The 22,453-nt window shown below is 44.8% G+C and overlaps 1 protein-coding gene across 2 annotated transcripts in view; it reads right to left on the bottom strand.

Moving 5' to 3' along the window:
* Positions 1-21,844, bottom strand: part of LOC139923997 (triple functional domain protein) — an 82,093-nt gene extending 60,249 nt beyond the window's left edge. For both annotated transcript variants that reach the window (XM_078290597.1, XM_071914914.2), the window contains exons 1-2: positions 21,524-21,844; positions 5,667-5,717 (exon numbers count right to left, since the gene is read on the bottom strand). In XM_078290597.1, the coding sequence (XP_078146723.1) occupies positions 5,667-5,717; positions 21,524-21,593 (121 nt within the window). In that variant the 5' untranslated portion in view covers positions 21,594-21,844. The remainder of the gene's footprint in view (positions 1-5,666; positions 5,718-21,523) is intronic.
* Between the last annotated feature and the right edge of the window lie 609 nt (positions 21,845-22,453).

The raw sequence follows: 22,453 nt of genomic DNA, 5'->3' as shown, positions 1-22,453 counted from the left end.
GTACTATATTTATCCTAGGATACATAAATGTATCCATGCCTTGTGCACATATACACAAGCGATAACTCCATTTGTGCTAAGGACTTAATATGATCTGCAAGTGTATGTATGTCCTCTATTACTGTCAAATCCCACCTGCAGTTGTGTCCTGCCCTGGCAATTTAAGAGCGGTGATCACCAAATGACTTCTGTGATGAAATTTTGTCATTTTGTTCATTTTATTTATAATTAATGTCATTCTCTATACTTCACTACAGGTATTTCTTGATTCCTTATTCCTTATTATCTGAATTCAAGAAGTCAGAGAAATTGGGGTCCATCGCCAAACCATGAGTTCCCAAGTAGTATTTATTGCCTTAATGCTAAGGTGAACTGTACTTTCTATTAGGAAGCTCGTATCTACCGTCCATCCCATATGACAAGAATGCAGCATTAACCAGGCTGACTCTTTTACACTGACAGTCAACCCGGAGATTTCCAGGGTCGCTAGTCCAGTGTGACTAGGTATTAGTAAGATACAGTAACCACTGATATGACTAAACCCCTCACAGAGAGAGGGAGCGAGGGATGAGACAGAGCCGCCAGAAATGTCCCGACATATTTGGCTGTACGGAAATGACCGTACCACAGTGACGATGCCAGGTCAGGAGTCTGTTAATGGGGTGGGTGTGTGTGTGTGTGTATGCGAGAGTGTGTGGGAATGCGTCAACGCTCGGCACACACCTCAGAGGCTTGAGACTTGTAGGGGCTTCCGAGAGGTCAAGTGGGCATTAGACTGGCTAATACTACAAAGCAATTTACTCAACAAACACCCTTGCGGGACCGCCACAAAGAGAGGGAGCGTGACAAATACCCCAGGGAGGGGTGTGTGTGAGTGTGAGAGAGAGAGAGAGAGAGAGAGAGAGAGAATGCAACAGTTGCCTGGACCAAGACAGATGGGAAGAGTGGTATGGACAGCAGAGGGAGGGGAAAAGTTGTCTACATACCACAAAACACACACACACACACACACGCACTCTTCCCTATCTGATTTAAGGCCAGTTACATACGGCTGTAATCTCATAATGGTCCTTACCAGCAGCTGACTTGGACACACTGGTTCCAAACCAGCTGTTATGGGTCAAGAGAAACCAAAACCGTGTGTGTGTGTGTGTGTGTGTGTGTGTGCGAGCATGTTAACGCTCGTGTGCGCTTCTGCATAGTTGCGGACTTCCCACATTCGCCGCGTGTCTGGAATTCCTCACTGAGGGATGTGTGGGAATGGCAGGAATTCCCTGAGGCTGAGGGAGTGGACAGGAATAGAGCGTCCATGACTCGGACCTCTGACCTGGATCCTGATCCCTGACGCTGCTCAAAGCTACAGGGTGTCTGAAAAAACTGGAACGGGATTAGACCGACATATCAGTTTGCTGCCACCTCCGATATGATGGATTGTTGTTTGTTTGATCACATATTTATTGCAGAATTGATCAAAACTCCACTGATTGTTTATGGGACGCCCTTAACCTGAACTGATTCTAATGTGACATTTTGATATTTTTTTTTATCATTATCCTGGGTTTCAATGGAGAGTTTTAGTGTCCCATGGTCTAAATACTGTTTCAGAGACTTTTCCATAACATTCTGAAACATTATATACTGAATGGTCAAATATAAAGATAGTATCGTCAGCTCCCAGATCCCCCGACTCCAAATCCTCTCCATTTTGCTTTCAACCTGAAGGGAAAAAGTTTATCCTGTGAAACTCCAAAACCGGCCCCATCTGCGGCAGCGAATTACCGTCGTTCTGGATCCGCTTTGTCAGATACAAAGAAACATGGTCCTCTGTTTGCAAACGTGTCTGGGAGCTGGCGGTGGTCGTGTTGAACACATTCTGGGAAAGGAGTGAGTGATTTTTCCAATGATTCCAGACTTTTCCGACACCCTGCGCAATGCCAAAAACACGAACTGCTGCCTTTTGTGGTTCCGCAAACACAATGTGAGATGTAGGCTACGATCACACTGAAACAAAAATGACTGAAAATGACCAGACTATGTGTGTGTGTGTGTGTGTGTGTGTGTGTGTGTGTGTGTGTGTGTGATAGATGCAGGTGTCACTTTTCCTGTGTCAGACAGAGAGGCTGTCGCAGTGAGGATGCTGGGAGAACAACACTACATCGTTCATCACTTTTATTCTCTCCATTTGTCTCCATCTTTCTCTCTTCCCGATGGCTCGTCTGCCTCACACTTTTGCTCCTCTCCTTTCCCATCCGTCTCTTCTCTCTTCTACTAAATCTCTATTTCTAATATCTCCCCCCCGACCCTCCTCTATCTTTTCCTCTTCCTCTCTCTCTATTCTAATTGTCTTTCTCTCTTCTTTTTTTTCTGTAGTCACAGCCTGCAGCGCTGTTTTATCCTCCTCCTCCCGTCTGTGTTGCCATTAGCCTACTTTACTTTTGATTGGCAGCTCTCGTCCCGCCTCTCGGTCGCACTAGAGCAGCTGCGATTGGCCGCTGCACCTGGACGGAGTCGCCCGATTGGACGCCGAGAGAAACAAGAGGGACCGATCTTATTGGCTCTTGTGATCAGACACAGCTGTGGCACTCTAACAATGCACTCACTGTGGGTACAGCTGGCACCGGCTACGCCCCTGCACACACACACACACACACGCACACACACACACAACAAGTGGGCAACTAGCTAACAATAAAATACAAGTAATTACAGCCTACTGTTTCATGTAGGGTTCGACGAATATGGGTTTTTGAAGGCCAATAGTGATACTTGTATTTTTAAAATAAAAAATTACAAGTACTCTGAAACAGCATGTAGACCATCATGGGACACTAAAACTCTCCACTGATACCCATACTAATAGATTGGAGGTGGACGACATTGACTCTAAGATATCCGATTCTTAATAAAAGCCCGATATTGGCCTGATATATCGGTCTACCCCTGGTTTCACGGTGCATTGAAAATCAGGCACAATCGATGAAAACGGGGTATCATATTCTAAAAACGCCGAGCCGACAGCATAAGCGATCGAACAGCGCAGCCTGGGTGTTTGTTTCCAGCACCAGTCAGACTCTCCATCTCCTTCACCATTTTCCTCTTTTTGTCCCCCAGTCTGAATTTTGGCCTGAGAGGGAGAGAGGGAGAGAAGGAGAGAGAGAGAGAGAGAAAGAGAGAGGGAGAGAGAGAGCACCATCTTTCCTTCACCTCCGCCTCTTTCTGTTCTCTCCATCCGTCCAGACCTCTAATAGCAGGGTAGGCTAACCGAGCGAGAAACAGGCCAGGGTTACCCCAGCGACCCAAACACAGCAGGGGAGGGGAGAGACGGGGGGGAGGAAGGGGGAAAAGACTAGAAACAGAGAGAGAGACAGAGAGAGAGAGAGAGAGAGAGAGAAGAGGGAGAAAAGATGGCTTGTCGCCGGCGCCAAGAGTTCATTTGCCCTGGTCTGTCAGTGCCACCTGATCTCATTCTAACGAACCGTGGAGAGACAGAGAGAGTACTGTCACCAGTACGAAGTTTCATATCTAAAAATTGAATAGCGCTACGATACCACAGCAAACAAGGAAAACCATCAAGCGATGTCGCAGAACGACCGCTGCGCTTTATTGAATCCATCTTTGTCGGCTCTGAAAGAGAAACAGCTCCATGTTTTGCTCCCGCCGCCAGTTTAGGTGGACCGGGATCCAGTTCAAGACGCGCTGCACTGTCTGACACTGTTGCCATGTTGTCAGCCGCTCGACTCCGACTGCTGCAGTCCACTGTCAACGGCCAACTGCGGCTCTGCCTATCGCGAGCCTTTTTCTTCTTCTTTTCACAACTGTAATCCGCACGTCTACGCCCTCTGAAGGTGGCGTTGAAGTGGAATTTCAGCTCGCAGGACACATTTGATTGGCCGTTTATTAAAAATGTAATATTGAATTCAATCTGTGTATCGTGACAGAGAGAAACAGATAGAGACAGAGGCAGGGCAGAAAAAGGAGAAAGAGACATACTGATGGAAGTGGATAACCCCCCCCCCCCCCCCTTTCCCCCTCCTCTCTTTACTAAAAGCACTTCTCAGCACATCTGTCGCGGTCCAAAGGCATTAACATTATTACATAACACCACTACCCCCCCTCCCTCCCTCCCTTTCCCCCCCCTCCACTCCTCTCTCCAAACCGCCCAGTCAGACCAGTGGCAGACGAGGCCAGGCCAACAGATGGACTAGACTAATCCCCCCGCCCCCGCCCCACCCAGAAACCCTCTAAACCAGGAAGTAATAGCTGGCAACCACCGGGAAGCTTAAGAAAAACACTTCCCTGACGACGCTATGCAGACTAGTGAAAGCGTAACCATGACGCCGCGTATCGCCCAGATATAAACTGCATTCATGTTGTTGTCTGTCTCAGCTCCTACGGTCGTTGGAGCTTTCTCCATCATCGGGGCCCCTGGGCTCTGGAGCAACCTGCCAACTCACTGTCCTCCTTTAGAACTAGGGTCCGGCCCGATATGGGTTTCCCAAGGCTGATACCAACGCTGTTAGTTTTGGATTGAAGCTGCCCAACAGATGATATTTTGTGCCGATATTCATTATCTTTAAATTTGATCATTTTCATGCCAAAAAAAAGTATTCAGTATTCAGTGTTTGCCCCAGAATTATATTCTTGTCAGGGTAGAAAAGCCTCTGAAACAGCATTTAGACCATGGGACACTAAAACTCTCCACTGAAACGCAGGATAATAATAATGCATTCGAACAAAATGTCACATTAGAATGAATTCAGGTTAAGGGCTTCTCATAAACAACCAGTATAGTATTGATCAATTATACAATAAACTTGTAATCAAACTGAATATCCATCATATCAGAGGTGGACAACATCGATATCATCCTAACTGTATCAGCAAACTGACATTTCACACTAACTCTAGTTATAGCACTGGGGTTAGTGTTAGGTAACACTAGGGTTTATTCTGATAATAATATAATACTTTCTGTGCTGTATGATCAGAGCTATGGCTGGTAGGGAAGGAAGATGGGAGTAGAAGATGAATTCAAAAGCAAGAAAGATCATTTCGGCATGAAGGAAAGACAAATTGGGGAGGATAAATCATAAGAGGGAAGACAGCAGAAGCGAGAGCGGCAGGGGAACACCGAAAGTACAATGAAAGGGTAAAGGAGACGGAGAGGGAAGAGGAACGAGGGCTGCTGGCATCGCTCATCTCGACCCTCGATCACGGCGAGCCTGCCGTCGCTACGGAGACGGACGCCTAGACGCGGGTAGCCAATCGCAGCGTGGGAGACGCGGGATGTGAGGGAGAGGATGGAGGAGAGGGGGAGGAGGAAAAGAGGAGGAAAGGGGAGGCGGGGAGATGTGACAGCTTGTGACAGATTATGGCTGATGATGACCTGTCGATGTCACTGGGAACACTGAAATATGAATCCTGCGTGTGTATGTGTGTGTGTATGTGTGTGGGTGTGTGTGTACCATTCCAGCATATTGTGCATAATAAACATTTCACATCACAGCAGATAAAAGACACACCCCTCTACCACCACACACACACACACACACACACACACACACACACACAGACATAAGGAGGATGGGAAGACGGCTGTGGAATTGTGAATCGCTGTGTGTATGCGTGTGTGTGCATGTGTGTGTGCGTGCGTGTGTTTGTGTTACCTGCTATCTGACTCGATACATCTCCTTTTGGCTCTTTAGGGAGGGAACCGTCTGTACAGAGAGAAAAGAGAGGTGAAGAAAAAAATATTACCAACACAGAAATAGAACAAATTCTATCAGTCTGATTCAAATTCACCATCGACAGCAAAGGGAACAATGGAGAGGACGATGAATGGGAAGACTGCAATGCACAGATTGTTAAAGGTGCTACATACAGCATTTTAACATCAACAAATCATTACCACATTGATTTTGAGACAATTAGTATAATGAGTTTGAACAAATGAGACCATCGCCGAGAAGATTGGCAGCCTCTACCAGCCTCTACGCAGCGTTTTACACTGTGTGCCACCAGGTCGGATTTGGAGGGAAATCTGCTGGATTGCTTTACAGCACAAAACAGGAAGAGGCTGCTGTTCTTCCAGCGCAAACAGAGCTAGAGCTTTCAGAGTTTGATTTTTCCCATCAGTGAAAGGCTGAAGCACAAATCACATCCAACCAGGGCTTGGAAACTGAATTATTTTCAATTGGTCAGCGCGCACTGATTGGATGAAGCACCAGCGTGCGATGTAGAGCCACAGATTTTATTTTTTTGTACTTAAATGTAGGGGGGCTTTTTGTCGAGTTTGCTGTTTATATTAGGCGGAATGAAAAAAAAAGCGGTATTAAGCAATAATAGAGATTTCAAATTAGTGTTTTTCTGTTCCGTTTTTGTTCATGGTAAATTATCGTTTGTTTCCCATTTTCGTTTCTCGAACCAGTTCCAAGCCCTGCTTCCAACATCCTCTTGAGTAAAGCCAAAGAGAAAACTTAAATTTTGAAAAACACTAGCACTAACAATACTAACAATACTCGTGGCATGAGATAGAGGCTACCAATCATCTTGACCATGGTCTCATTCATTTATGGTAATTAAGCCCATGTATCACAATATTCATTTGATGATATAGTGACGTTCACAAATGCTACACCTAAGCTTAACCTTAACAAATCCATTCTCTTGAATCTTTTTAGCCTACACGGTCATAAACAGCATGTTCTGGACCAGTGCATGCACCAGTCATCCTATCATCACCCCAGAACCCATGACTGAGGCGCACTGCTTTCTCAGCCGATACTACAATAACCCCATTGATCCAGCCTATAGCTTGTCTGTGTGAGAGGCTGCTGCTGTGACGGAGGGGGAAGAGTCGGTCAGCGTCATGTGTTGCCAGCATGTAAATAGGCTGGACGGCTGACTGGCTGCCTGACTCACTGGCACATGCTCCCTCTGTTCTGATTAAGACTTCCTCTTCCTGTTATGACCTCACTGACTGCTGCATGATGGGAGAGAGGAACCGGTAGTGATTCCACTGAATATAGGGTTGGGATACAACTCAGTTTGATCTTGATACTTCACACAGGATGGATACTTTATACATTTTATGGGACTGGAAATTGCAGTAAATTAATACAAACTATACAGTGAATCTTTTTAGTATTGTGCTATGGGACTATACGCATTACTGATATGGTTTGGGGAACAAACTGAATGTCCTTTCCTTTATTTCAGGCTAACTGAATGTAAACAATGTTGTGTGACTTGTGTGCACATCTCTTTGTGCTCTACTGAGCTGAACTTGAGGTCAAATTTTAACATACACACCAGTAAACCAGTTCTGTCAGCTTTAACATCCAACTGGTGTCTTACTTACTTATTTTTGTTTGTAAATTTGAAATGCACCCAAACATCTGTGTTGTGATTTGCTGGTGCTTGCGTAATGGTGTGCACCATTACTGTTGAACAAGTGCAGTTTGGCAGTCGTACTTATGGAAGTCACAGTGAAATGAATGATAGAGTGATACCTAAAGAAGCAGAATCTTTATAAAAGCAAGTAGTTGTAAGATAACAGGGTTATCAGTTATCAGTTGATTCTGAACCAGAAAATAACTCAATCGCAATTGGTGTACACATTATTTTCACCCAGCCCTAAGGGAACACCGCCCTCGCTCACATGCATACACTCGCTAACACACACATGGCGCTGATCTAACTTTGTTGTCAACATGCCACAGGGCCTGGTATATACCAAAAGTAGGGAGTGTCCTTCAACTGGACTACCCGGGTTTAAGACCCCATGCCAGCAGGCATCTGCCCTGCTGAAGTGTCAAGTGAGCAACAAACTGAGCTCCTTCCAGCTCCAGGGCTGCTGTTCTGCAGCTGACCCTGACCTCTGACCTCCCTGTGGAGGAGGGGAGCGAGAGAAAAGAGAGTTTCCTACACGGATCAACAACATATTACATTATATTACCCTGCTGTTTTTACCATTTACCAGCTAACTAGGTCTTTAAAATAGAATAAGACTCCATATGATCATTGGTTACCTGCCAAAATGGCACCTAAGTAACACTTACTAGACACAGACATGGTATAGCATTTGGTTGGTGGTGATTTCCCAAAGTGAACATACTGCAGCACAGTACGCATAAAACTACACATGAGCAAACATGCTGACAACAACAACCACCTTTGACTAATGCCACAGGGCCTCATGTACATATGGGAGAGGTTCTCACACACACACACACAGAAACTGCAGGAAAGCAGGAATGAGCAGTAAAGAGGAGCACAGAGATCCCATCGCCTTAAAAGAATTTTCTCTACCAGGACCAAAGTCCTGTACCTGGGTGAGCTTAACAGAGAATGAGATGAAAGAGAAAGAGGGGGGAAAAAAGGAAGGCAGGAGAAAGACCAAACACCAACATACTTCGCATATTTGCAGTGCCAAATATGTCCACTTCAGCCACAGTGTGCAACACTGTAATATTGTACTGCAGTAGCCGTTGCCCACATCTTATCACAATCTAAACAATAGGACTTGTGGCCAAGCCAGAAGTCAAACACACACAGACAAACATGAGATTAAAAAAACAGCGCATGTGTGCAGGCAGAGACGCAGACACACACAAATACAAACACACACACAGACACACACACAACCACAGTCAACTTTGTTACAGACCATAGTAGGATAAGCCCACCGCTAGTACGTCAGCCAAGCTGTTTGGATAAAGTTAAACAGATCACGCACACATCTAACGGCCGTTGAGGAAATGACAAAGCAAAAATGCAACCGACCCGATCCCATAAAACTTCCGAACTCTCCACTGTGCTCCCCCTCTCCCAAACACACAAGCATACAAACACACACACTTAGATACAGTGAACTCACTGGGACCTCGGCTCTGTTAAACACTGGCTATACTGTATCCTGACTCTGGCTCTTTTTCCGCAGACAGCTCTCTCTTGTCCTGATACACTCTCTTTCTGACTGCCTCTCTGGGCCCACATCAACACGAGACCACCCTTTCCACGGGCCCCTGCCTTCCCCTTCTCGGCAGGCACACTCATCGTTTGACTCATACGCAACAAGGAAAGACCCCCTTTCATTTAAACATGCCTATTGTCTGGCTCACGGACTAAAATGCGAGTCGTGAGGCAGAAAAACAATGAGCGATACCCAGTTGTCAATGCTCTCTTGGAGAGTGTGGAGGCATACAGTGGTTAGCAAACATTTACATGTCAAGGCTTGCACAGATAGATACACATTAGGCCACGGACACCCATTTGATAAGATTTTACCTCAGGAACCCCCACCTGAGAAGATATGTCCATACGTCTATATGTCTATACTGTAGGTGGGGAGATAGCAATGGAGAGAGCGAAACCTCTGATCAAAATAAACATTCCTGACATTTTCTCATGATGCCAACTTCAAACCAAGGAATGCTGAAATTTAAGTGATAATCCACGAGATTTGTTATTATTTTGGCAACATCTTTGGTACTCAGCGCTCATTGCTGTGGTGTTTCTGCACTGCACTTCCCAAAGATCACTTGTCAATCAAACGGTGTGTCCAGTATTGTGACATCTTTTTCCTTGGACTTTCTATTGATGCAGTTTGAGTTTCTGTAGGTGGCGCTCTTTTCTTTGTCTGTTCAGCCATGGTGGCTATCACTGCTCATGCTAACTACCCAGTTCTTCTTCTGTTTATTCCAAACAACCTGCTGTTGCTGCTGGAAATGTGCCTCGCCACTGCTGGGGGTTTGAGGAGAGTCGCGCAAATTTTGGCATGACCTGATGGATACTTTGAAACGTTACTTTCAAAACTGCCTTTTTGGGTGATTAGTTGTTGGATATATCAGCGTTTTGCATGTCCATGGAGGAAGGCATCATGTTTTGCGACCAGGAAAGGAGCAGGCCACGGTGGGACTGGAGATGTAAAGGAAAGTCCGGACTCAACAGTGCCATCTCAAGTTTGTGGTGTTACTGGTGTCCCAGGTGTAAATCAGTCCCTGATTAGATGGCTAGATTGAAATCCAGCAGTGCTCTGGGTTCCGGAGGACGAGGACCGAAGACCGCTGCTTTAAACTACTCCTCATTTTGCCCGGGGAACCCCCGGGACCCCCTCAAGGACTCCGGTGGTCCCTTGCCACTGCTTTGGGGCACAAACAAAGTGGCCACTGACTGTGATGTTTACAGTGGATCGATCTCTCCGGGTTACTGGCCCTTAGCAAGAGAGAGAAAAGGGGGTGAAAAGTAGTCGGAGAAAGAGACGGCGAGAGAAAGCGAGAGCGATGGGGAGGGCAACAGTGAGATAGCAGTTTTGAATGCACTGGAGACCCAAAGGAAAAAAAAGGAGTACAATGGTCTTTCAGGACTTGTCCTAGTTTAGTTCCCTCTCGCGCTCTCAGTCTCTTAGTCTCTCTCCTCTCAAAATAGGAGCAGAGACCATTCTGGCAAATCTTTCATGCCGATCCTAATCAATTGTGAGCCAATTCAGCTCCTCTTTTGACCACTTTCATTACCCAGTAGAAAGTGTTCACACAGCCTGCCAGTCCATCTACACTTCAGTTCTCTTCATCATCTTCCCAAGCTCTCTCTCTCTCTCTCTCTCTGCTCTCTCTCTCTGTCTTTGGTTTTCCTTGCTCTTTCTCACCTTTCTCTCCCACCTGCGCTGAATGGACTTCCTTCTCTTCCTTCTTACGGGACAATAAAATCATTCAGTCCCTCCAAGGCTTATTGTTTATGTTCGGTTAACAAGAATGCGTGAAGAAAATGGTTATCAGCACACGTGAATTCACGCCCCCCTGACAACCTCACCCCCCCCTCCTCCAACCTACCTCCTGTCTTCTCCTTCTTCTCCATCTTCTCTCCATTTTTCTCGTTGCCCCCTCGACTCTTTTCCCCCTCTCGTTCCAGCTTGTTTTAAGAGATGGCGGCGGGGCTGCAAATTTTCCCCGAGCTCACACCAATTAGCTATCACGCCGGAGAAATTACCGAACGAGAGCGCGGCAGACGAGAGGGAAAGTGGGACAACCTCCTTTTTATAAACACACGGAGAGGCGAGAGGTTTGCGTGTGTGTGTGTGTGTGCACGTGTGTGTGTGTGTGTGTGTGTGTTTCAGTAGTTGAGAGGGGATTCAAACAAAACAGAAACTCTCATTTATATCACAAACGTCTTAATAGTTCAATTCCCTGGCTGACAAATATGCTCAAAGCAGCTCAACAGTTTGTCTCAGTTAATACTGGGAATACAGACTAAAACTGGCTCAAATGGGCTAATACCATATATTTTACATTATTAGGTTATACTTTACAATAGCTGTTAAACCAATGGGGCAAAACAGTACTAGCCAGGGCTAATTCATTATTCATGTCACTCAACGGCTCGTTTTCCACTTGGCATTAACATGTGTCTCGAATCCGGGTTGTGTCTAGATATGATTTAGCTGGGTGACATTTGCGCCTGACATTAAAATGTGTCACCAGTATACACAATGAATTCGGATTTCTCTTTCCCTCGCCAAAACGCAGATTGCTGTGCATGTCACCTCCTCTCATAGTATTTACATCCTCTGAAACTGACTGTAAATGCCTTGACCCGCTTGTCCCCAATTCACATGTATCCTGATGATCCACATTTGACAATTATGTTACTATCTGAGCAGCCTCCTGCCTGTTTATTTCTGTGTCTCTGGTGTCTATATGTGGATTAGAGATACACTGCATTTACACTCTGTTGTTAATGTGTCCTAATCGGATCTTCAGTGCATCTTGGGTGCGGATACACCTGGATTACAATCAGATACTTTGTTGCCTGGGCTGTAGTGATAAATGAGGAAATGGGCCTTTTGGTCATGTTTTATAAACACGTTAGTTACTGTGGAGAAGTGGCAAATGATTTCAAAACTCTTTCCACTGGTGTTGGCAACACAGACTGTAATATAAACGCAATCTATCCTTGAACCTGGTGGCCAGTATCAGGATCATAAAAGCTGACTCTCACTCTTAGCTCTTATCAGCTGGCCTCTGGTCGTATCTGGTCTATATCTGGGTGGTAACCTGTGTGTGTGTGTGTTTCTGCATGCGTGGTAAAAACACACTGATAGCACAGGCTTTTTGCAGGCTGGCCTGGTTTACATGGGCCTATTAGTCAGGACATAACATAGCTCGGATGGACAGACATGGTAGCTGTTGTTACCATGGTAACAGACTCCTGGCCCAGCCTTGCTTGGTGGATATACTGTAAAAGCAGGACGAAACATCCACCTTCAGCACAAAAAGCCGTCTTTATTTTATTTAATTCTTATGTGGTGGTAAAATGTGTCCCTTCTCTTTCTGGTTACACTACGGCTCTTAGACATCAAATTAGGCCTAGTCTTGTCCTAGTCTGCTAGAATGTGTGTGTGTGTGTGTGTGTGTGTGTGTGTGTGTGGCCACGCGCAGTGACCTACCACAAACCCACCTACCGAACTTCCTACCTACCTTACCATTTACTCTCCTAATTTATTTGTGTTCCCTCCGTCTCTCATGTACGTATGCAAACACACACAGTAATCCCAGAGAATAAACACCCGATTAGATTAGGTCAGTCTGTGTAATCCAATGAACTCTCACCTCTAGCATGCCTAATGCTGTTAGAGCCAACACCATCACACACACACATACAGGGACAGGGACTTGTTGTACTGCTGCTACATCGTTCTGCTCTCAAACACACTGTAACACTGTGTAAGTAACCAGTAAGTCAACTTCTTGTAAAACAGTTCTTGGCCTGTCTGTTTTCCCACACTCTCTCAGTGGAACAGCAACGTGCTCAATACAACATACTGACTTTCTGGTATCAAAATATTCTGTATATATTATTGTGTATACATGGCTATATATTCTTACACACTCTCTCTCTCTCTTATGCAGCTCTTTTACTATCAACATGTCCGTGTATGGCAATCTTACCAAATCTAGTGGACTTCAATGCAGCATAACTACGCATAGAGGGTCAACTTTCCACCTTTTTCATCAACCTTTTCAAAGCGCTGCCTACAGCCTGTTCCACCTCATTGGTACGCTGCTACCGGCCGCTCTTCACATTGCCATGTACGGCACATCCAGAGACAAACAAAACTTGTTTACAAGCAACTGACTGATTATCGGGGAAGTGAACGCTGTTCCCCCCTGAAATGCAATCTGCTTTTTTTTGTTCTGGTTTAGGGTTGTATTACTGCTGGTACTCTCAAAGTTCACGCTGACATCATGCACGCCTCGGGCGACAAACAACATTGTGCTGCCATTCATTTCGCTTCGCGGCTTTTGATGCCGTCGATCACTCCGTCCTGATTGAAAATTACTCGGCCCAAACATCTGTGGGCCTTGTTTTCCGACTATTTATTCAGTAGAGCCCGATCTGTGAGGTCATGAAATTTTTTCCCCCCTCTTTGTCTTTGCCTGTTACCATGGTAGTGCCCAAATCTTCAATTTGCATCAATAATTTCTCCATTTGCGTCAATAACAGTGCATGTGCTAGTGGAAGCTCCCTTCATTTACATTGTACAAGATAGATTTATAATCAGTTGATTCCTTCCCGTTCATACTGCTGCCGTTAACATAGTTTTTTGTGACGTCCGCTATCAGTTCTCCACATTTAACCTCTATCTGAGCCTCTATCTATCGCTTCCAACAACTAAGGTTAGCGTGGTTCAGTCCGGAAGCCATCTGTCATCCCCCGACTGCTATTATGACAAGTTTACCTCTTTAGTCACCTCATGAAACTAGTTGGACAGCACACTCACCGTCATCCAACACGGAGCAAAGCTAAGCATGCAAATCTAGATCTTTTGTACCGGAACCACCAGTCCTTCACTGCCAAAGTAAACCTAGATGACCATGCTGGTGATATGATGCACAGTTCAACAGCACAGAGCGGCCTTGAGCAACTTGATGTTGCGTACCATCTTGGCATCAGGTTTACCACCAATTTTTTTTTACATGTATTTGTCCAGGGAAAGTTAACTAAGCATGTACGCTCTTTTTTGGCAACACTCTGCTTCACATTCACAGTTACAGAAATTCATACATCAAATAGTAGTGCAAGACAATTTCCAACACATTTCTGGAAACGATTCTCAAACTTATTGGAGTCGAGGAATTGAGTCTTTTGGGGTTGACGGAACCCTAAAAATGGTCCATCTTTGTACACCCGACAAAAAAATCCTCTGGTTCATATTTACTTATGCCGAGCCTGTGACACCCTGTTGAAAGCAGATTCTAGGTGTCCCTGTCAGACTTTCAAACTGCACTGTGCTTTCAAGGACTTCATCCTGCATGTTATTTCAGACACCGGCAGTTGCTTTCATGGCTAATAACATCACTAACAAGCCTAACAAACCACCGTATCTCCCAGTACGGCTGTATGTTTTAGTAGCTCTAAGACATTTCTGTGCTGTGATTGATCTGGCTGCTGTTTGCTGTTCACTGGAACTTTCTAACTAGACTGTTTCCTATAAAAATCTTAAGAGTTTGGGGGGTTTCTTTAAAGTAGCCAGCAACAAGAGGTCAAGAGATGTCATGTAATTACAGGTACTGTTTGTATAGCGTGTATCTTTGAAAAATCCCAGTCCCTCTTAGACGTTTTTCTCGTATTCTGACTCGAACACACATTTTGAATCAAGCACATGATGGGTTAAGTTTGTTAATCCTGGTCTGCGGTGCCATTCGACCCATTGAACAGAGGAGAAGGGCAACTCCCTCTGTTTGAATACAAATTATTTACCAACCATTTGGTCGCACTGCTCAGGCCTTCAACAGAAGATGATTCATACGAGAGAAAATCCCCCAGTCCTCCCTGCAGAACTGACCTTACAGCAGACTGAGAGGGCTCCGGCTTGTTTGGCTAGCCGTAACCTGCCTTTAATATTTAATGCACCTGCACCTGTTATTAGGGATGGGAATGATTACATGTTTGCGCGGCTACTCATGGGGAAATCAGGAGTCAACAATTTAAATAATTTAGTTAGACAAAATTTAACAGTTTACCAACCTACTCTGATATTTTCAGCATTTTACCCCAATTTTCTCATTTCTCTTGCCTTTCTCTGGTTCAGTACAAGGCTAAGTGGCAATTTTATACATACTGCAGATCTGTTAGTGCATGACAGTGACAGGATGCTAATCAGGACATGATGGAAATGCAGTTAGGTTACAACTGAGTCGACAGATAGCTGTCAGTTATGTATTATTTGGAATATTCCTATTTCTAAAACAACTCGTACACAGCTTCATTTATTTGTGATAAAATTAGCTGAAATTCCCATCCTTGCTTATTGTAATGCATGTATATGGCCTGTAAGATTTCGTCTGCTCCGCTATTGGTTTACAATTGTTTGGTTTACAACTGTTTCTGCAGGTCTTGTTACCATGTGTTCTGCGTTGTATTTGCGTTTCATTTGAACGGATGAATGTCCTTGTGACCAAAACATCACATTTTTAAGGCCACAATAAAGGAACAGTTTTAATGGAGGGAGTGTTGTTTATCCCCATGCTTTAGTTTAATTTCCAGCCCCTACTAAAAGGCCTTGTACCAGGCCATCCATTTGCTCTTGATTGAACCTGTCTGGCTAAATAAAAGGCTACAAACTCTCAACCACCATCTTTCCCTTTAGCCGACCTCCATTCTATTATGATTCTCCCTCTCTTTGCACAACAATAAAGTTACTTAGTATTACAGGTGTGTGTAGTACCTGACAATGTGCACCAGTGTGTGTGTGTGTGTGTGTGTGTGTGTGTGTACCTGGCCACTCACTGTAGGGGAGCAACGCTGAATGTAGGTCATTGCAACCTTAATAGTACAAAGACAGGGAGAAGACGAGATGGGAAGAGGGAGAGAGACAGGGTCAGTGAGAATGGCAAATCAGAGGAAGTGCTTGTGTGTGTGTGTGTATGTCAGAGAGTGAGAAGAGAGAGAGAGAGAGAGAGAACAGTGGCTGCCTATCACGAAGCCCCTTGTGCTGCGAACCACATGATGTCTGGGTGTCAGAAACATTTACCCCGATTACTGAGCATCTTACAGTTTCTCTTTCCCCTGCACTGATTTCTGTGCTCTGAAGCCTCTTTTACGGCTGAATTCCGCTCGTTTTTGCTTTAAATCTGGGGGTGAACGTGACACATTTGGAGGGAAAAACCTGCCTTTCCATCTCATATTCAGCCTCAGAATGTACTGAAGATCAGTAAAAGGTTAAGTGGGCAGTTTCCCGTGTTTCCAGAAGTTTCGAACACCCAGTCAAGTGAAGATAACTCTTGCCTTACGTACCGAGCGAGGAGCGAACTGCAGTGACGGCCAACCTCCCCTTCATTCATTCATCTGTATTGATCACTGATCCTCTGCTTGCCTGCATCCCTTAAACATAGATGACTAAAGGAAGTCTGCTTTGGACAGCATTAGGCTTTAGCCTCTGCTCTGCCTCTGACTTGGCAGCTTCAGGCCTGGAGGAAACCTTTACTGAGGGACCTCAATCAGTCTCCATCTCCTGGATCAATATCCATTAGTCTCAGAGTGTGTGTGTGTGTGTGTGTGTGTGTGTGTGTGTGCAGACCTCAGCCTGGGTGAATGGGCCTGAGTCATAAGTGCAAGCTCCGGATCAGATTTCTCTCTCTCTCTTGTCTGTCTCACTCGCTCTCTTGCACAAACACACATTTACTGCATACACACACACACAAACACACCGAAGCTCATTCAAACACATACCGACCAACCTTGCGAACGGCATGTTGCGGCCTCTAAACTTTCATTCATTAAGACCTGTGAGTGCGGACTGCAGTTTTTCTCAGCTTGAGTAATACCGCACTCTACCACCATGTAATAACTGCATGAAACAATACAAAATCGGCCTGTTAGTCATCGGTGTAGCCGAGGATGTGTTTGTAGTGGAATAACTCGATGATTGACAACATGCCACAACAGAACTCCCTGTTCCTGAGCTCCGAGGCCTAGGTATTAATTCCAGTCTGGAAGACAGGGGGAAGAGAGAGAGAGGGGGGGGGGGAGCTCGGTTTTTTTATTAGTTGTCATTTTGCATCATGACAGAGAAGCCCGAGACGAGGCAATGAGAATGAGGGAGGCAAGAAAACAAGAAACAGACATAGGCGGATGAGCGTTCAGGCGGCGGGCAGACAGACGCACAGGCAGTAAGGAAGAAGGCAGAGAGGGAGTGCATGGGAAAGACAAAGAGACCCGACGTCGAGACATGGAAAAAGAGATGGAGATGGAGGGAGGGGAAGGGGGGAGAAAAGCGTAGCCTGTGGCGAGACACTCAAACCTGTGCATGTCAGAACAAGATTCCCAGATCGACGAGGAGGAAGTTCGGGAGCAAAACAAAAGAGGAGGGGAGCGCTAAAGTGACACTCAAGCCTTCCAACCAGCTCTGCGTACAAAGCCAGCGGTGGCCGATCCATACTCAGGCCTAGGAGTGGTTTCACTGCTGGTTTCACCACTGGGCTGACTGGTTCAAAACAAGCCCTCTGCCAAGGATGCTCCAATTAGAAGTGTTTTTGAGCCAATAACCATAACTCATTTTTAAAAGTATAAAATCATTCAGTAATGGTATTCACTCTGGGGGGAAAAAAAAAGAGTCTAAAAACCTTTACAGCAAGGCATTTTCTGTGCATTAGTAAATAGCCTGCTACTTCTCTGCTCTGCATTTCATTTTCTTTCCTGTTGTGTTTTACCCATTTGAAAAGTACATACATTATTAATGATACAGTATGTTTCTCATATTTTTTCTGTCCAAAAATGTTTTTCTTGCTTTTGTTTACCTGCCGTGGGCAAGTTATTTTGCCATTCAAAAAAACAAAACAGAAAAACACTTATTAGCATAAACTGATTTGACTAAATATCATACATTGATAATTGATAGTGAATGTGACTTAAACTGCTTAGAAAACAGACTTTGACGCTACACACTGTTTGTGACGCAAAGATAATGGACAATGCTTGCATTTTGGGGCAGACAAATCACTGTTAGGCAGACCTAATCTCATGTTTACAGTAAATATCTGTCCATCCATACTAATCATTATGCCCACTCATCTCTCTCTCACTCTCACACTCACACACACACACACACACACACACACGTAGGTGGCCTTGTCAATCACAGTCCTGTTGCTCGCAGTGACATCAGCACACCACCGCTGGTTGCCAGGCGCTCTCAGGGGGGCACAACAACATCGATGCGGCATCCCATAATAACCACAGCTCAACAGAACCACCTGAGAAAAACCGGGGCCATACTTTACATTAAGTCCACCTCTGTCTGTTTGTAATAGCAAGCAACACAATTGGTGACACGCATTAACCTCACATAATTGCATAGTGGCTAATAGTCAGTGTTGAGTAGAGCTTTAGAGGTGCATTCAACAAGGCATTTTGTTTGTCAAGAAAACAATTTATGCTCCTCAAGGATTTTCTTGTAACGTAGTAAACAGACTGAGAAAGTAGCACAAGATGGACAATTGATGGTATTTGTAATGTGTCAATATAATGTTTCAATATTTGTAATTTTGTGACAGTATGCTCCTTTGGCTTCAAGTACAGGTTGGTCTGACTTTGCTACCTAAGTGATACTTATTTGTCCTTTTACAAGGCCATCTGCAGATAGTGGCATTAAATGTTGAGTCATAATCCTTCAACTGCTCTTTCTCTTCCAAACAGAGTTCACCTGAAAGTGGCCATTTCTGTGATATTAATTTAGGCTAGTGGCAGTGCAATGACTGCTAGAAAAATGTAAAGACAATGAAACCTCTATTATCTGTCCCAAACAAAGGTAATTACAGTTAAAGTGCTCTATATATCACAATATCAGTAACTAAAGAGCAATTTATAAACCACAGCAGTTGTTATAACTGCAGCAGATACCAGTAATAAGAAAAGGTTTGTTTCCCAAAAAAGAAATTATTCAACAGACGAACAACAGATTTGATCAACAGTTTGAAGCAGAATGGCTGCGGTATCAACAAAACTATACGTGTGGTTGCAGCTAAGCTACAGGATGCCTGGATGCCTCTTGTCTCTCTCAGAGGAGGCCATCAGAGATCAGCTCAGTGCGGATACTGAACTTCCCTCTGTGGCTTATTATCTAGCTAGAGACACAAAACCACAGGAGCCAGAGGCTGGATGTCAATACTCAGCCTTCTTCTCCTTGTTTACACCCCTCTCCTTCAAAATCTCAGTTCTACCACAGTAGTCCTACACACGACATTGCACTAGTGGAACAGCCAGTGATTTGGCTTGTGAACAACACACATAGTGTCTTACTATTCTCGCACTTTTAGTTTTGTCTCACATGCCATATAAATATTTCAATATCACACACACACACATCACCAAGAAAGAAAAACTCAAAACTACTACTCTACCTGGGTGTTTCTACAACTCTGTCAAGATATTCTAATGTAGATTTTTAGGTTAGCGATGTTGAATTTTAATGTAGGGGAAATTAAGGAGGGGGCTAAGTGATCGACCAACCTCATCAACACACAAAAACAGGAAACGGTTCATGGAGAATCTTGTTTTCGGTACACGCAGCCCGTCATTCTAACAAGCTACCAAAGCAAGCCGAGTTAGATGATGAAATTGGCAGACATGAGATCAGGCATTGGATCTAATACTTGCTTACAGTCAGTGAACAGAGCTAGAGGGTAATCTGGCATACCTAAGTGTAGCCCAGGGGCTCCCCAACTTTTTTATGTCAAGCACTCACAAATAGATAAGCATTCCACCATGGACCGCCATTTCACAAGGCTGTCCCAGGGAACCCCATTTAAGATGTTTGTAGTTAGTTAGCATTTTATACATAATTTTGTATCTGTTTATGATATACATAAGGTGGGGACATTGAAACCAATAATCAAATCAGTCATCATTGTACATTCTCACTGTGCCACCTCTGCTGGGTGGAATAATAGTTTATTCCTCATATGCTGAAGACCCCCTGGAACCCCCTGAAGGGCCCCTGGAGGTCCCCGGACCCCAGTTTGGGAGCCGCTGCTGTAGCCTATTAAATCAATGTAAGGCCCATGTTAGGGCTTCAAGTACCAGTCCTTGCTGACATATTGGCCTAGTTAGCTAATGTTAGCAATCTATGCGTGCAACTAAACAGCATCTAACCATGTCTAAAGCAGCAGTTTGGTTGTGTGAGTGAATAAATTAATGCAATCACCACATTCTGGGGTTTTGCTGCACACACCGAGCCGCGATATTAACAAAAAGCTACCTTTTTGGCCTGGATAGTTAATGTTACATCGCTAGCTTATCCTGCACAGAGCACACCGAGGGCTGTATGTGCCACGCCATGTATTGTTTACATAGCTCGTCGGGTTGTGTTCATTTTTGACAGGACACAAAACAACAATCACGGAGCTAGTAGGAGAGTGAATTTAATATAAACACGCATTATTTATGTTTGTATTTTACCCGATAAGATGCTGTTTGGATAACACGCCAGCTTTGCCAACTCATTGGCAGGCTAGCAATAGCTAGCTAGCGTTCGTTAGCTTAAGCAGAGAGGATTCACTGATGACTGAGAATGACGTTAGCTTACAGGCTAAAGCTAGCATGGAACCTGGTGTGAAAACTAGTTAGTTAACAGGCATGGGTCCATTATCGGACACGTCTGACGTGCTTCTTTCCTTATTCCGCACAATCTGGACAACAAACAGACTTTAAATAGCTCCATATTATCCATACGCATTTTTTTGTAACTATACACACGCTTTTCTACTGCAAAGTCAATTACATCCGCCCAGGCTTGTCCTGGACGGATAATCTGTGATTGCGGTTCCTTGTGTTTTCGAGACTATCAAGCCTTGTATCAGTGGGCAATGCTACAGCTCATATCCCCATTTTGACAACATATAGCTACATTAGAAAGGGGAAGTAATACCAGGAAATGGTAAAAACAATAACAGGCATTAAGTATTAGCTGCCACCAGGCTTGGTCCGATAATGGACTCAGGAGTTTGAGTCCTGAGGTTTTATACACTGCATCAGTAATGGTCAATCACAAGAAAAAAATACGTAACGTTAGGTTACATAAACGACTGGTTTGGAACTACTTTGGCGTTGTTTATCGGTGGTTTGTTGGAAGGTAAACTGGTGGTCTTACTGGAAAGTTAGTTATACGAAAAAGCTGAAATCTCGGCAAATCTAGCAAAATAGTGTCCGATAATGGACCTCGGGACGTTAGCGCTCTAGCTAACGTTGCCTGGCTACACGTTCAGGACAAGCTAATTGTTATAAATACATACAAGAAAGCTCTTTTCGGTGATTTCCATTCCTATGAGGGCCATTGTTATTTGTACTCATTCCGTTTGTGACAATAGTCGTAAAAATGCTTCAACTAAAGCCTCCCCCATCCTCCACTGTCTGAGCCCCCCAAAAACAGACAACACAGACGGGAACAATGTCCCTCATGTAGCGCGACCAACGGGAGCGGCTCTCGATGGAGCTCAATCCGACCTCTCCCACTCATTTTCGGGCTTACCAGTCTTGAAGAACGCCGCTATGTCGGCAGCGTCCTTCGCCGTCTCCTCCGCTCCTTCCCCGGAGCTCATGGCTGCCACAACCCGGATCTGGAGCTCGGTTATCTCCAAAGTAGATTCCCCAAAAAATCGACAAAAAGACGACACAAAATCACTTCAGTCCTGACAAAAGCGTCAGTAAAGACACACGGACGGTTACGGTGACTCCGAGACGCTAGCAGTGCCATCTGCAGACCTCCATCTTGGGGTAACGTAATTGGAAACGAACAGCCGGGGGGCACCGGGTTCCTCCTCGGAGTGGAGCCGAGGGGAGAGTCGCTGTAGCTGGGAGGAGGGGGCGGGAGGGGCCGGGTCGCTGCTCGGTGAATCTCCGTAAGCCTTCGGAAACGAGCAGACGGTGGGTCATCAAGGAACGACGGTCACTCTGTGTGTGTGTGTGTGTGTGTGTGTGTGTGTGTGTGTGTGTGTGTGTGTGTGTGTGCAACTTACAGTGTGAAACGCATGGATTTTAAAACCAATGAGTCATGAAGCAGCAAACTACACATGGATAATGGATAATAACAGGCATATGAAGGCTATCACTTGTAATATCCACTTTAGAGGAAGTGAATGACAGCCTTATTTGTATAACCTTGCTCATGATCTGTCTAATATAATAGGCTAGGAGCACTATTGGGAAAATATGACCAAGTTATTGGGAATTCAACAGACTATGATTCATGCTTTGCTTCAGTGAGGTGAGCAGGCATCTGTCCCTTTACTCATCTTATAGGCCTACATAAGGAGTGGAGGAGACTGCGGTTTGGTAAAGTCACCTGAAGAAAATCTAAACAGAAAAGGTCAGCTATTTGATTGACAAAGATGGGTTCACAAACCATCATTGGTATTCTTTTCACTGGCCTCTGACATCTGAGCTGTATAACTGATGCCAT

This window comes from Centroberyx gerrardi, chromosome 19, assembly GCF_048128805.1.
Source record: "Centroberyx gerrardi isolate f3 chromosome 19, fCenGer3.hap1.cur.20231027, whole genome shotgun sequence".
Lineage (NCBI taxonomy): Eukaryota > Metazoa > Chordata > Actinopteri > Beryciformes > Berycidae > Centroberyx > Centroberyx gerrardi.
This window is presented reverse-complemented; position numbering and strand designations above follow the sequence as displayed.